We start from the raw sequence: 15892 nt of genomic DNA, 5'->3' as shown, positions 1-15892 counted from the left end.
AAGTTTTCAAAAAACTTACAGAAGTGCAATGAGGAAAGGATAGATAAAGAGAAAGCTTAACACTAGATCACAGAAAAAGAAAATAGTTCAAAGTTTTAAAAATGTAGCCTAATATTTTTGGAAAAGGTCGAATGAAAAATTGAAATGCTGTTTTGGAGGTCTCGGAGCCAAAGAGGATTTGTTGATGCGCCGCACGCTGGGAGGAGAAAGTAGCGAAAAAGGAAACATCATATGTTTTTACTTAAACTTAGATAACTTAAAAATTAAAGCGACGACCTGTACTGCCGTTCTACGCATAATTGCCTCTTGGATATGTGATAAACAGAAAAATAGTAATTAAATTTTGTCATAATAAAGAACAATCTATTTTCAGAAAATGGCATATAAAATAAAAACGTTGCGTTGCATATTCGAATTATTTAGGCACGTTTAACAGCTTTCAAATTGTGAAGGTGCCAATTAGGGATTCGATATCAGTCGAGCATTTCACCCCCAGTTGAACTCCTTTCAAATTTGACGGCCCTAAAAGCTATAGAGTAACTAACATTCACTGTCCCATTTTCTGTCGCAGTTTCTTGAGGAAATCTTTCGCCTGTTTATCGCCCTGGCGGTACTCCAACGCTCGAACACAGTCAGTATCTGAGAAAAAGGGGTAAAACGTTGAAATATCTAACGATGTTGGGTTCTAACAATCAATCTTACCAAGGCGATATGGACGGGTAAGTATCAAATGCTTCTGCTCGATTTTGCCACTCTCGCCGGTGATGTCGGCAATATCGTTAAAACTTAAGTAACACTCAGCCAAGTACTGATTGGACATTCCAAACAGATCCTTGTCTTTGACGCTGAACAGTATGATTGCGTCCTTCACATTACGCTGATCAGGGGTGAATGTTCTGCAAACAGAAACCAAACTTAGTTTTTTTTTTTTTTTGTTGGAAAGGGATGTCGATTGAGATCTCACATGACAAACTTTTCGTCGTACAGCGGAAAGAGCGTTTTCGAGCGTTCCTTGGTGCGTGGTTTGGCAATTCCAACGAACCGTTCTTCCGGCATGAAATGCACCCGCACGAACGAATCGCATGACCCGTTCGTGTCCATCGGTTTCAGATTGCGTGCGTTCATGATCTCCAGCTCGAGTACGTTCTCCCGGAAAAAGCACTGAACCGTTAAAATACCAAAGCCGTCACCTTCGTGCATGTCCTGCTCCTTCAGCCGATCCAGATAATACTGATGAATGAGATCGGTCGTCTCGTAGCCGTGCAGCTGAAGCAGCCGTTCGATGTGGTCCAACGTTTCCTTGTCCGAGGCGTTTTCCGACTCAAGGTTTTGCTTGCTCTTGAAGCTCGCCATCATGACGTGCAGTGTGTCGCGCAAATTGGCAAAGAATGCCGGAGGACGTCTTTTCTGAAAAGTTAGTAACAGCTTGAGTACAAGAAATAATGAAAAGGGTCCCACTGTACTTACATCGAGATTACTCTGGATCAATTCGTACAAGATAGTGGTCAACTCGCCCCAGATTGCGTCCAGCACGCGTTCAAAGTTGGTCTCGTTCAGCTCGCTGTTCAGCATAGACAGCGACTCTTCCATATACATCATCAGCCTTTCCATTGAGTTGGAGTCCTGTTGCAACAGTTCGGCACCCTCGACCAAGAAACGTCTCATGGCCGGAGCCATCTTCTTTGCCAACTTTTCCACCAAGTCCAAAATCTTGTTGCGCTCCGTATCGATCGCGTTCTCTAGAACAGCGCGCAACGTTTCGGCACAACGGTCCGCTTCTATCGGGCTTTGGATGTCCCCCATTTTGGCGATGATATCATCAACGCCCAACTCGGATGCGAACGGTTTCAAACTCTGGCGAATGTAATCAATGTTATTGATGGCCAGGCACCATTCCTGGGTCACTTGGAACTTTCGCTCGTAAACGTTTTCAACGACGCCCAAGTTCTCGACCCTGGCCGACATACGATCGGCGTAGAACACGCAGCACCGGCAAATGTCCTGTAAATATAAAAAAAATGTTAGCAATTTCTCATTGTTATCCGTCGTGCAATGTCATAACAATGTTAGAAATATTTTTTGTGCAGCAATAATTCTTTTAAAAACAGCTATTGAAATTTATTACTGTTTATTTTCGATCAAGATCCAAAACAATGATAAACCAAATATTATAAACTTTTATATTTTTTTTTGCAAAGGAAGCATGTTTTGCCTAAATATAAGCTTGATTGGAGGTAACATGAGATGGCGTTTCCTTTTTCAAAAAGAAAGATTTTTTGGCTATAAATTCGATTGCTTTCAATATAGGTGTCGTGTATCAAAAATCAAATCATATTCGCTCTGCAGCATTGCCTTGGCGTTCTCGATTGCGAGATTCCTACTCGAAACTAGGTGTTCGAAGGCTTGATTGTTGAGGAAATTGCAAACCTCTTTTTACACCTAAGCTTCCATCCACACCAGGATTCAAACTGACGACCTTTGGATTGTGAGTCCAACTGCCTACCAGCGACTCTACCGAGGCAAGACACAGGAAGACGACTCCTACACTGGATTGGATTTCCTCCAGATTTCTAGAACAAAGTACTGGATGTTGTAGGCTTTTCTGAAAGGGCACACGATTTTGAATCAAACTGCATCAATAACTCAAAAGTGATGAAAATGCATATGGGACATTTATGGGATAATGGGCAGTATTTCCCCGTAATTCTACAGATATCCATATGTTGAAAAGACGGTAATAACAAAATTCATGCCATTAGAGTTACATTGTTAATTTGATTTGATTAACCGCGGTGGATTTTCTTAAAATAATTCAAACTGTCAAAAATCCACCAAAGGATACTTTTAAACCACAGTATTTTGCATGATCAATGTGGTAGATGCTTTGGTGCATTTTTGACAGTTCGAATTATTTCAAGAAAATCCACCGCGGTTAACCAAATCAAATTAACAATACAACTTGGATCTTCTTATAATCAAAATTTTCAAAACTGGGCCAATTACATTTTATGTTATTCGTTGGTTATGATTTTGTTGTTATTGGATTGGTATTGTAATAACATTGCGTGGCCGAATGGTTACGCTGTCCGCTTTGTAAGCGGATGATTCTGGGTTCGATTCCCATCTGCTCCAACCTTCCATCGGATGAGGAAGTAAAATGTCGGTCCCGGCCTTGGTTGTTGTTAGGCCGTTAATTCATTCCAGGTGTAGGAGTCGTCTCCATGCCAAAAGTACAAACAACACACCAAACCAATCGACGTAACACCTTATAATGTGGCCCTCTTAAACCTTGCGGTTTCGTCAACGGATCCACAGGCGTGTATCGTTCTTTTTGCGACAAGACTCCGCCTCCCGGGTCTCCTAAGTGTGAAGGTATGGCACGGGGTGAGGGCACCGAATACCTATATTAACACTTAGAATTTTTTGTGTCTGCCTCGGGATTCGAACCGGCGACCTCTGGATTGTGAGTCCAGTGCGCGGTCCGATTGATCCACACAGGCAGACATAACCAAGCCTACTCCGGTGGAATCACTTGCGGCGGTTGGACTCGTAATCCAAAGGTCGTCAGTTCAAACACTGGGGTGGAAGGTTCCTTTGAGTAGAAAGAGGTTTGGATGCTCTCCCCATTCAAGCCTTCGGACTTCTAGGTTCGAGCAGAAACTTGCAATAGAGACCACAAAAGACCCGGGGGTCGTTAATGTGGATGGTTTGATTTGATTTTTGTAATAACATTTTAAGTTATTCGATTATCCAAAATCGGTTTAAAGCATCAAGTAGGGTTTGTTAAGTTAAACAAACCGTCATCACTAACTCATTTTCGACCAAAATGGTCGTTGTCATAAGATAACACACAACAGACGACTTGATGATCTTTCAATAACAAGGACTGGCCTTCCAAGGTAATCATTAAATGTCAAAAGATGTTATTTATTCCCATGATATTTCCGTCTCCTCGGGTCTGATTGGAGCACACCGTTTAAAAAGAAATCAATTTGTCCCAATCAAACCATGTTCTATATTTCTGCCCTTAAGTGAAAATTCGGCTAATAAATCAAATCAAGTAGTTATTCCGAGAAAAATGCGTTTTAGTGTTTGCCACCAAATCTCCGTCAAGGCAATTTTCCATAAGATTGGCATATTAGCCGTTTGGTTTTTCGCATCGGCAGCCAAATCTAAACACTACTTTAGTGAAATTCAAGTTTCAGAATATGCGATGGAATATCCTCTACCACCTGGTGCTAATAACTCAATTTTGCCAAAAGTGGATATTCGCTGTTTTTTTTTTTTTTTCAAAAAAAAACAAAGTAATCCACTTTAACGACCCCCGGGTCTTTTGTGGTCTCTGTTGCAAGTTTCTGCTCATTTCTAGGCGTCCGAAGGTTACGTGTGGTGAGTCACTCAAAACCTCTTTTACGCTAATGGACCGACGTTTTACTTCCCCATCCGATAGAAGGCGTGGTCAGGCAAATCTCGTCTCGAAAAATGCCACCGGGTCCGTCTGGGATTGAACCCAGGCCATACTGGGGTTTAGAGGCTACCACGCTAACCACTGAACCACCGGACCCGGACCGGACCAATGGTGGGCAGACTTCAAATCATTTGTAAGTACAGATGAAACAAGGTCAAACCAAAAACCTGATCCAAAAATCTTATTTTTTTAATTTTCAATGCTTTTCTATGTTCAAAAAAAGGTTCAGAAAGAATGGATAATCAAACAAATACTTACATCAACAATCTTCGCCACAAAGATGTACGCGCCCTCAACGTCGGGCCACGCCAGCTGCTGCCAGAAAATCTTGATCTGGTAGAAAATGGCCAACGTGTCGACGGCCGACGAGGAGTACTTGACCGTTTCGTCCACCGGCTGCAGTTTGTCCAGCTCGATCGCCCGGTGAATTCTCATCAACGCCTTGTACACGGAAATGTCCAACCAGTGCGTAACGCCCGTGGTGAACCACCGATGATACTCGTCAATCGCAAAGTTAGACTCACCCGGACTGAGCGCTGGCCCCAGGGTGGAGAATCGTTTCAGCACCAGATACAGCTCGAACAGCGTTGTTCCCATGTTGATGTCTTCGTACTCTTTAATGACGGCATTGTTTGATTCGGGGATGGCGATACGCCGCAGGCCACGGCAGATGTCCTCCACGCACGGCTTGATCACCTCGGCTAGCTTAAGCTCGTAAGTGATGTACAACTCTTTGGTATATTGGAAGTGGACAATTCTGTAAGAAGAAACTCTGTTAGTGTCGGGCTGTGCTCAACAACTTCAATACTTACTCTTGGAAGAACTTATCGTAGTACTCAATCGACCGTTGAATGTCCGATCGTACCAGTTGGATGATTTTGATCAAGTTCTGCAGCCGATCTTCGTCCAATCCTGACTGGATAAACTGTCCCTCTTTGATGCTGTTGAACCAATTCTCTGCACCGGAAACCACCGCACTGGCTAGCGCTTCGCGAATATCCCAACCGGATTCGCCTTCGTTGGATCGTCTGATCCAGCTGTACTGACTGGTGGGAAACAAATCAGTTCCCTCGGGAGGTTCCAGCATTGAAATCTTGGAAAGAATTTGCAACACATCCGTTAGCATCTTGATGGCCAGCTTGTCGCCGGCAGTCTTCTTGCGAATCTTTCGGATAACCGCGAAGCAGGACGGAAGCAGCTTCCGCGTGGCTTCCCAAAACATTTTCAGCTCCTCGTCGGAAACCGACCGGGTTTGGATCGGGCGGACTAGTTTATCGAGTAGCGAATCAAACAGGTTGAAAGCTAGAGGGTGATCGAGGTGGATCGCGGTGTACACGGACCATTGGATGAAGGCTACGGCGGTAGTTGACAGGCTACTTTGCGCTGAGTGCTGCGTCAGTACAGCTTCGCCCTGGATGGTGAATTTACCCGACCACCAGTACTGGGCCACCTTGGACGACTCCAGCTCGTGCAGGAGCAGTATCCGCAGCAAGTGGCGATGTTCCTGGGCGGCTACCTGATTGTTCTTTTGCGAGCTAAAATTCAGTCTTATTCTTATCGTTCCCTGGCGTTTCAGTTTGTTTTTCTTGTCCAGATTGTACCACATCAGCAAACCGGATGCCGGAATCGACTGTGGGTGAGAGATGTGGTTGAACAAGTTGTAAATTAGTTTAGGATCGATCAACTTACCTTTAGCGGTATGCTGGCGCGTCCGATGAGCTCGTTGTCGTGCTTCCCGGTTGACGCCGTTACGGCGATCTCCTTCATCAGCTTTCGTAGGCCCCGGACGCCCTTCACGTCAAACACCTTGTTCATCTTCTCCTTGACCGTTTCGGCCGGGTCAAAGTCCCACACCTCCACGATGAGGTTGGCATCATTCGCATTCTCGTCGATTGGCCTGCACATTTTCAGAACGAAGAGAAGAAAATAAAATGTGTTTTATTCCACCAAATAGGATCGTTACCGTAACTCTGACTTACAGCGAAAAATGCTCCTCCCACACGGGATCCAGCGTGGCCGATTTGACCGAGGTGTTGTAGCGATGGGTTGGATTGGACGCGATGTACATTGTGACGAAGGGATCGGACAGACCATTGGAATCTTTCGGCTCAAGCTCCTTGGCCTCGATAACCTCCACATTGAGACAAATCTCCGGCGGCTCCTTGTTACGCGCCACTCGAATGATATCTTCATGCTTTTCGTTGGCAATTTTAAATGCATCCTGTACGTAATGTATCAGGCTATCCTCCGTCAACTCCTCATCCAATCCAATGTTGTTGATGATTTCAAACAGGATCTCCTCGTACAGCTCCTCAATCTAGCCAAATAGAATCAAGCCAAATCTCCATTAGCTAAAACCATACAAAAACCCCATCTCAGAAAACAAACAATCATTGCCTACAGTCATCGAGTGCACCACCATGCTGGCCTGCTGGTCCATGACCTCCCTGCGCACCCCCCGGAACTGATTCCGGACGAGGGTACCGCGTCGACTCACGACCGGAATCGGCAGCATATTGTACAGATCGTTCGGCCGGTGGTCATGTTCCCTCTTTTGGGACGCGTACACGTTCTCGACACGCGCTACCGACTTGGACCGTTTGTCGGAACGGAACGATTTCGACAGTCGGAGCGTGCCAAACTTCATGTTAAACTTGTGGTTTCCACTGAGACCACCTCCGCCGAGGAGCCGCGGCAGGGAGTACGTACTCATGGCTCGGTTGTGTGTGTGTGTGTGTGGTTGTATTTTATCGTGTTTTGTCGTTATTTTAAAGTCTTATCAGTTTGGGTATATGTTGCATGGCGATCGTAGAGATTCTGGGATATAAATTAAGGTAAGTTTAAGAAACAGTTACATTTAAAACGGTAAAGAAATAGTGAAAATCATTCGAGAACCAGGTGTCGAAAGACCACATTTCGATGAAAGTCATCAACATTGAAGAACCGAAGAATCACATTATCAATCACATTTTATTTTAATTAGAAAGCAGTCAGCTTTAATGCAACTACGAGGCACCTAAGGATATTTGAAATCCCAGCAAAAACTTGTCATTTTATTGGTAGATTTATGCTTAAATTCTTAAATTATCAAAAAAAAACAATCAAAATTGTTATTGTTGTTTTTTTTTTATTTTTCTGCCTTTTCAAAGAACCATGCGTGGAGGCGCTCCGGTGGCGCAGTGGTTAGCGTGGTAGCCTCTCACCCCAGTATGGCCTGGGTTTAATCCCAGACGGACCCGGTGGCATTTTTTTAGACGAGATTTGCCTGACCACGCCTTCTATCGGATGGGGAAGTAAAACGTCGGTCCATTTGCGTAAAAGAGGTTTTGGGTGACTCACCACACATAACCCTCGGATGCCCAGAAATGAGCAGAAACTTGCAACAGAGACCACAAAAGACCCAGGGGTCGTTAAAGTGGATTACATTCCATTTTTTTTTGCGTGGAGGCGCTTGGTGGCTCAAGTTAATTTTGCCTGTTGGTGAATAAGCCTTTTTATATGTCGTATTTCAAAATGTTATGCATTTCTTTTACTTTATATTTATATAAACTGAAATTTTTTTGTGATTTTTACAAAGTACCAGGCGTCTACGTTAAAATTGGGAAAAATACATTTTCCTATTTTTTATTGGATGGATTTTTTTAAGTCGCATATATTCTTAATCAGGAAGGCTCAGGCACTTTCTTCGTTTATATTTTCCCATGGGTCATTTTGATTATAATAATTTGCATCGACCATCCGTGCTGCTACGAAGATAATGAAAGGTAAGGAAACTAAATGCATCTTTTCAAAATATGTTGCATAAAGGGTGAGAAGAGCTAATTCTATGTGTTTTATTTTGTGAAGCCAAGGTTAAATAAATATGCTATCAGTTAGAGTCTTTCAAAATGTTTTCAAGGACAATCGAAAGACTTTTTCTGCTAGCATTTTAATACTGTTTTAATTTGAACCGAGACCGAGCCACGTAGCCTAGTGGTAACGCTTCCGCCTCGTAAGCGGTAGATCGGGGTTCAAATCCCGGCTCGGACCAACACAACTGGTGATCTTTTCCCTTCTGGAATCGATTTCTAAGTAAAGGGAAGGTAGTGTATCGTCACAAACTAATTTGTAATTGTAATTTGTTGCTTTATTGGATACGATAACTTGTAGTGTGTACTTTTTACAAAGTGGACCTTATCACGACACCTTAGGGAGGCGACCTATGGAATGTTAACATTAACCTAAACATGTTAACATTAGTTGAGTGAAAAACTGCCACTGAATCCGCTTTGTAAATGCCGGCCCCGATACTCTTCACGGGTGTTCCCCTCAGGAACTGGGAAAGATTTACTTTTTTTTACTTTAATTTGAATTTATTCTGTATCTTTTTCACAACCATTTTTCGTAACTCGCATGGAAATTTGAAATAAAGTATATTTTCTTAATTCTAGTGTGACTTGAAACTAATTCATCTTTTTTTTGTCGATACAAACCTAAAAATCGTATCGATAAAAATCTTTAAAGACCAGCAGAAAAAAGGAGATTCGTTTTTTCTTGAGGTACCGTCAGTGGGGGTGAGATTGGGTCAAAGTGATTTTTTACGGATTTCACCATTTCTCAGATTCTTCTCAATTTAACTGAATTCTGTTAAAAGGGTTGTGTAGGGGACATCTTAAGATGACTTCGCTGAAAAAATCTCGTTCCTAGAGCAAATCCTGTTATTTTGACAGCTGTCTTAAGTTGAGGTACGTTTTTGGCCAAAAATGACCTCTTGAAAAATCATTTTTCTAAAATTTTTGTTGGGATTGTTCAAAAACTACCCAAATGTTTGAAAATCTCCACTTCAAACATTGTAGCATGTCAATACGATTCCCTCGAACAAGCAACACTGTTGGATGACTTGTTTTTACTATATCGTTGTATTTGAGCATCATTTTAGTTTCATTTGACCCAATGTCACCCCCTCTAAGGGGTGACATTGGGTCAATTTTCAAACTATTGGCATTTAAGGTAGTGTTCATCAAAATCCACCATATTTTGGGAAAATGTTAGTAAACTATCTAAGAACAAATCTACGTTGGTTATTTAAATTGTTTTTGTTATTAAGTAATTACGAGAGGTGTATCGTTTTTTGACCCATAGTCACCCCCACTGACGGTACTGTACAAAATAATTTCCTATTTTTTGGAATAAACTTAACAGTATTTGAAACGAACACAACGCAGGCAGATGAATTTACAATTTTTGAAATCTCTTCCACTTTCATTGAACTTAAAAAGCTTTTTTTTTATTTTACCGTAAACTGGGGTCAATCGGGACACATGGGGCGAATTGGGACAGCAGTAGCCATGTTGGAGCACAATATTTTGATTTTTCTGGTTGGTTTCGGTTAGAACATACTCAGGCCAACAAAATGTGTACATCCATTTCCAAATTTAAAAGCTTCAAGTGCTCTAGAAACTGCTGTTCCTATTCAGCCTGTAGTCCCGATTCACCCCAGATTACGGTACTATTGAAATCTCTTGAAGATTCAACAATATTGCCACGCAAAATGAAAATGTGGCGTGGCGAGACAACACCGAAAAACTGGACTTTTGAAAAGCACATAAAAATAATCGCTAACAAGCCTTACTTGGTAAATGTGTTTGGCAATTGAGTTAAGAAAATGCATTCAAATCGTATTCAAAATAATAAATCTTGTTAATCTACACAGCTTCCAAAAACTATCAACTAAAAACTGTTTTGAAGAAAAACACAAGTTATTAGTTGAGATGATGACTTCTAGCCCTATTGCAATCTTAGCCGAAACAATTCCATTTGCTTTCTGATTTGTTGGAACATTTTTGATGGGGTTCAAGCTGCCATCGCTACTGAACAATCATTCGAAAAATAAAAATAGGATGTTTGAGATTGGCTTTTATTAAAAAAAATAGAAAACAATTTAAGTTATCACATTCATATTGGTTTTGGAAAATATGTTTGTAATTTGCAAACAATGCAAGTTCTTCCAATTAATAACACCAATCAAATAACTTATCATCCCACGCGTCACCACCATTCAACTGCTCTTCAACGGCTATTTATAGTTTATCTGCACACCTAATGCCTTGTTTCCATTTGGCATTGGTCTTGAAGATTTACTGACATCACAGTTGTTAGAACCCATGCAGCTTGAAAATTTTGCCAAATGCACTTTTGATGACTCTGCTGGACTTCCCATCGACAAGAATGATGAATTCGCTTTGTTTCAAATGCTCTACTGTGCCAACTGGGCAATAAATTTCCCAGCGCTCAATCGAATTTAACTGAATGAATTTCACTATGGGTTTTCTTCACCGTCCACCTTGAGATCTACACGAAATGGATAGTTTTGGAACGTTTGTTAGACCTACTGCGGGTTTTTCATACACCGGAAAATCCGGAGCAAAAAGCCAAACTAACCGATCGAAAAGGTCCACCCGTCGCACTTGGACTAAAAACGTACATTTTTATTTTTAATTCAATACTGGCAGACAATTTTCCCACGGACCTGCCCGCTCATTGAGAGTGTACACTTTATTATTTTTATTTTTTTGCTCTGTTCTTTCACACACTTTTACCCTCAAAACTTTACACACTTTTCAAGTTCAACGCGGCTCGGGAAAACTCTCCGATTTTCCCTCTTTGCTCATTTTCGCGCTCTTGGCGCGCCAGAATGTTGTGCTCGGAGCTCACTCGGGCACTCGAGTATTTTGAATTAATTCCGCGATAATTTACGACCAGCATGTCATTCACACCCCCGATAGATTAGATCATACTGCGTGGACGAGATAATGTTGTTTCAACTAAGTGTGGACCCGATTAAGAAAAGAAAACGGTGTTTTTATTTACGCACTTTTAAGGGGGAACACGCAACGACGATCCTGCCGATCCGTTTGGACGACGGTGGAAAACTCTCTTTTAGCGCGGCGATACGGTGAGAAAATTGGCGAAAAACATTAACGAAGTCTATAAATAATTTTCCGTCCGGATGTCGGTCGTCAGCCTACCACCACCACCGGATTCGAACCCACTATTCCATCGATCTTTCACTCTCACTAGCTGTCTTTGGATCCCTCCCAGAATGGGAAAATTGAATCGTTCGTCACAGATTTGGCTGTGATTGGTTGCCAATTTGGAATACGTGCAATGTAGGATTTAGTTTCTTAGTATTGTTTACGTATTTCGAGCATCGTGATCGAGTTGTAGGATGTAGCACATCGTTTTGGATAATTAGTTTGTCTTGTTTGTGTTGTGTTATCGATTATTTGTGGTAGGTCATGTCGTATGCCAGGCCCTAACACATCGAAATCGGAACTCGTATAGAAAGACAAAAAAAAATAGAAAAAAAAATCTCATATTGAAAAAGAAAATCGAAACACCATGCGTCACCTCCACCATGACATTAGAAAGCACGCATGCAGACTGAATCAAGAAATAAACATGATTTTAGGCTATTGAATAAGAAGCCTTACCTCTCTAGAGGTATTGTTAACGACATAACTGACAACAAATCGAAGAAAGGGTCAACGTCTAGGTCAACGTAAATCTTCTGTTATTCAAATTTTAATAAAAAAAGTCTATAGAAAATAACATAAGAATTTAAGACATTGTGAATTTGACTATTTCATTTGAAAGTTTGAAGAGCTTAGCATATAATTAATTGCAAAACTAAATTGGCTGCTAAGCTGAGGGTTTTAAATTTTATTTTCAATTTTTAATCGAACTAGGCGTTTGAAGGGTGACTGCGTGAAATTGGTGATAATTTTTTTGTGATTTTCAACTCTAGACATTTTTGACTAGTTCCAAATAAACAAATGTAAACATTGAGAGTAACCCGCTTACTCCAATCGGGAGGGTTACACCCAATTTTACATTTGTTTATTTATAGATCCTAAGTCGAGGATTATTTTTTACAAAATCACCAAAAGTGCACTGATTTTGCTGCCCTAAGACGCGTTTTTGCTTTTAGATTTTCGTAGAAGTGAGAAATTGAGTGATTTTTTATTGAAAAATTGAAAACACGGTGTGTTTCGAAGAACAAACCTAAAATAAAAAAAAAATGCTGGTCTGATATTTGTTACCTTGACCCCCCGACGAACTATTTCGATGGACCCCGCAAAGTGTTGGGAAAGAGCTTATTCTTTAATGGTGCCAAATATCAAACTTGCCGATTTTTTATCTGAATGCTCTCGGGAAACACACCGTGTTGAATCACGATTATAAACCACAAAGTAGCCATAACCCAAAAAAAAAACAGATTACTCAAAATTTCATTTTGTGATGACAATTTTCCTGAGTAACTACTCGTTACCAAAATTGTTTACATCGATACAATTGAACATACAAACAGATATGCCTTGATGGCGATTTAATGGACGACTAGAAGTCAATGGATCTATCGACAAGCTAAAATGGGTTTTCTCTGCACAAATACACAACTGCATGTAAACAAGATAGTTTAACAGCCAATTACCCGTTTTCACAGCAGACCAGAATATCGTACAGGTGCAAGCATATGGTTTTGAGATGGTCAACTAGGTCTTAAACGTCGTTAACTAAGTCGAATTTTCCTTTATATATTTATTTCAGATAGTAGATGTTATGGCAATTGATTTCATTTTTTATAAATCTACATTTACTGAAAAGTGATGCATTAACAGCAGGCAATGACGTTCTTTAGTTTCTAGATTCACATATAATACAGCAATTCACATAACAACAGCATAATCGAAATCATAATAATAATCCATTTACAGTACATTTTTCTGATGAGTACATGAAAAGAACTTAAACCATCATGCGTCTCCACAAAACCGGTGACTTGTTACAAGTTTGGTGGAGTTGCATGGTACTTTAAATTTATTTGATGGATCACTGTTTTTACCTTGTTGTTATTCCACGAAATTGCTCAATACTAAAAAAACACACGTTACTCACATTCCACCCAAAGGCATCCCCGATGAACTCGTTCTGCTTTTCCTGCTGCTCCTCGGAATCGCTGTCGGGCAGTGTTTCGTTTCCGCTGTCGTCGGCCGGCTCGGCGATCATTGCTTCGTGCGCCGCAGCGTACGCACTCTCGACGCCCTCCTCCTCCGGAAACGGTTCCAACCGGCCCGCGATGCTCTCGTCATGGTTGATTGACTTTTGACGCAAGATTGAGCCAAACTTCTCGAAGAAACCACCGTCCAGGTCTTGGATTCTGGAAGCATGTAAAGGTTTTGGAAATAAAGTTATTGTTGTATTATGTTCCAAAATGAAGCTTTGTTCAAATTACTCCCTTTAAATAACTTAATATTTTATGTAGACATATTTAAGACATCCAAATAAATTCGAAGCAAGTATTTATTACTTATATCCGTTCAGAGCAAGTTTCGGAAGCCCCTTACATAAAAATGGAAGGCAATGTAGTTTCAAAAGTTATTAACTATTATACTTCAAACAAATATTATTAAATATATAAATAACTCCTCCCCCCCCGTTCCCCCCCCCCGCTCCGTAGTGGACAATTTCTATACAAATAAAATCTTTTTTGTATGGAGCGTGGACAATCGCCATACCAAAAAAATAAAAATTACTATTTGTTTAATGCTAGATTCTTCGTTTCCCTCTGAAATATTCTTTAATTTTGAATCGATCGAGTTGTGGCGCTATAACCACGGCAAAAGGTGTCGAACTACCGCATAGTGGAGCCTCTCCGAACAGCCTCTCCTACCAAATATGTAATATTAGAGGAATTTTGGGCAGCTGAATTAAAAAATACATTAGGGTGGTTCATCAATCACTTTTTTATTATCATTTTCAATTGCTGAAATTGATTTTTTATGTTACTAGTAGCTTGGAATTTTGAAATAGAATTAGAAAAAAGTAGAAGAATACTAACACTACACAAATTATTTATTTTGTCACAACTGGCCCTACTGTGTACCCAGGCCGTGAAGTTACGGATTTCGCCTTGCAAGCGAAAGGTGATGGGTTCGATTCCTGTCTGGCTCGGCAAAGTCAGATCCCTTGAAAGAGTAATACTGCCCACTGCGAACACTGAGCGGTAGGGAATGGGTTTCGACCACTTTGTTGCCGTACTTTGTTTCCAATCCAGAGGTCGTGAGTTCGATTCTCATTCGATTCGATGATGAAGTTTAGAAAGCGTCCAGCAGGGTGACAATAATAAAAACCCACATCAGAGATACCCCCCGACTCGATTCCTTGCGCAATAATTAACTGTGCCAATGTTGAGCCAAATCGATTATGGTTTAAGGGGTGCTATAGATAGTTAAAGTTGGAGAAAATAAACTTTTCATGCAAAAACGTCTTCTTTAAATCGCTAATAAGGCCGATGCAAATATTTAAAAAAGTTTTTGTCCCTCGGCCCTGGCCGAGGTCAAGGGGGGGGCAAAAAATAAAAAAAAATATAAAAATTTATATAACAAGCCATAGTCTTCACATTTAAATGAAAAAAGTGTTTTAAAATGCATTTTACACTAGTTCAGTTGTTTTGCAATCATTAGTTTTCAAAAAATCTAAGATCTGACAAAAACAAAAAAAAATATCGAAAAAAAAGATTTTGCATCGAAAATTTTCAAAAAACCTTAAGATTTTTTAATAAACCCAAACATGCTAAAAATGATTTTAAACGCAGGAGAATGTATTTTAATTTGATTTCAGCTGGTTGCACTTGAATTTTCATTGAAATTTTGAAGTTTATTGTAAAAATATTTTTTTTGCCCCCTGATTTTTCGGGCCAATTTTGAAGGGGGGGGGGGGGGGGGGGTGACAAAAACTTTTAAAAATATTTGTACCAGCCTAACTCGTTCGGGTTAACTCGGATCGTTTTGTGGTCTTCGACAAAATTGTTTCCCCATACATTTTTTGCGAATTTTCCTATACAAATTTCAACGATCAAGAGCGACTCTTAAACCTAAACCGATTTGGCTAAAAAATGGCACAGTTACGTATTGTTACCTATAGAAACAAGCCAAGGGGTATCTCTTAAGATTTTCTAAAATTTTCAATTTTTCTTGTCACCCTAGAGTTCCTAGGTATTTGTGGAAAAAAGGATGTCTCATCGATGATCAAATTTGATTTTCTACGGTTTTTTTTCTGTAGTTCACATGATTTAGAACACCTGAGGTTTAAATTATGTTACTTTTAATGGCTTTTTACATAATTTTGAGGGAAAAGATTTTCAAGACATCGGGCTTTTTTAACATATATGGGTCATTCCACCTGAAGTGTGCAAGAAAAAATGCAAATTTGAAAATTACCATCTCCGATTCTGCTCAACTTTGGCAGAGCTGTTGAGACTATCAAAACATGCAAAAATCCCGAATTTCATCCAATTCGGACCACCCCCTCCATTTTTGTACCCTCCCAAAAAATCGACTTTTTGGCGATTTTTGAGCGAAACCCCTATCTCCAAACGACGAT

The 15892-nt window shown here is 40.5% G+C and overlaps 1 protein-coding gene across 11 annotated transcripts in view; it reads right to left on the bottom strand.

The window, feature by feature from the left end:
* Positions 1 to 341: 341 nt before the first annotated feature.
* LOC120427444 (protein unc-13 homolog 4B) overlaps positions 342 to 15892 on the bottom strand; it is a 45369-nt gene continuing 29818 nt past the window's right edge. For 9 of the 11 annotated variants that reach the window (XM_039592305.2, XM_052706230.1, XM_039592306.2 and 6 more), the window contains 9 exons: positions 13406 to 13667; positions 6448 to 6785; positions 6158 to 6365; positions 5281 to 6098; positions 4727 to 5225; positions 1468 to 2001; positions 965 to 1407; positions 703 to 896; positions 342 to 639 (listed from right to left, as the gene is read on the bottom strand). In XM_039592305.2, coding sequence (XP_039448239.1) covers positions 548 to 639; positions 703 to 896; positions 965 to 1407; positions 1468 to 2001; positions 4727 to 5225; positions 5281 to 6098; positions 6158 to 6365; positions 6448 to 6785; positions 13406 to 13667 — 3388 coding nt within the window. In that variant the 3' untranslated portion in view covers positions 342 to 547. Of the gene's footprint in view, positions 640 to 702; positions 897 to 964; positions 1408 to 1467; positions 2002 to 4726; positions 5226 to 5280; positions 6099 to 6157; positions 6366 to 6447; positions 6786 to 6869; positions 7286 to 10888; positions 11469 to 13405; positions 13668 to 15892 lie in introns of those variants that run through there. The other 2 variants (XM_052706232.1, XM_052706233.1) reach the window with 2 other exon arrangements.

This window comes from Culex pipiens, chromosome 1, assembly GCF_016801865.2.
Source record: "Culex pipiens pallens isolate TS chromosome 1, TS_CPP_V2, whole genome shotgun sequence".
Lineage (NCBI taxonomy): Eukaryota > Metazoa > Arthropoda > Insecta > Diptera > Culicidae > Culex > Culex pipiens.
Note: the sequence above shows the minus strand (reverse complement) of the source record. Positions and strands in the feature narration are given on the sequence as shown.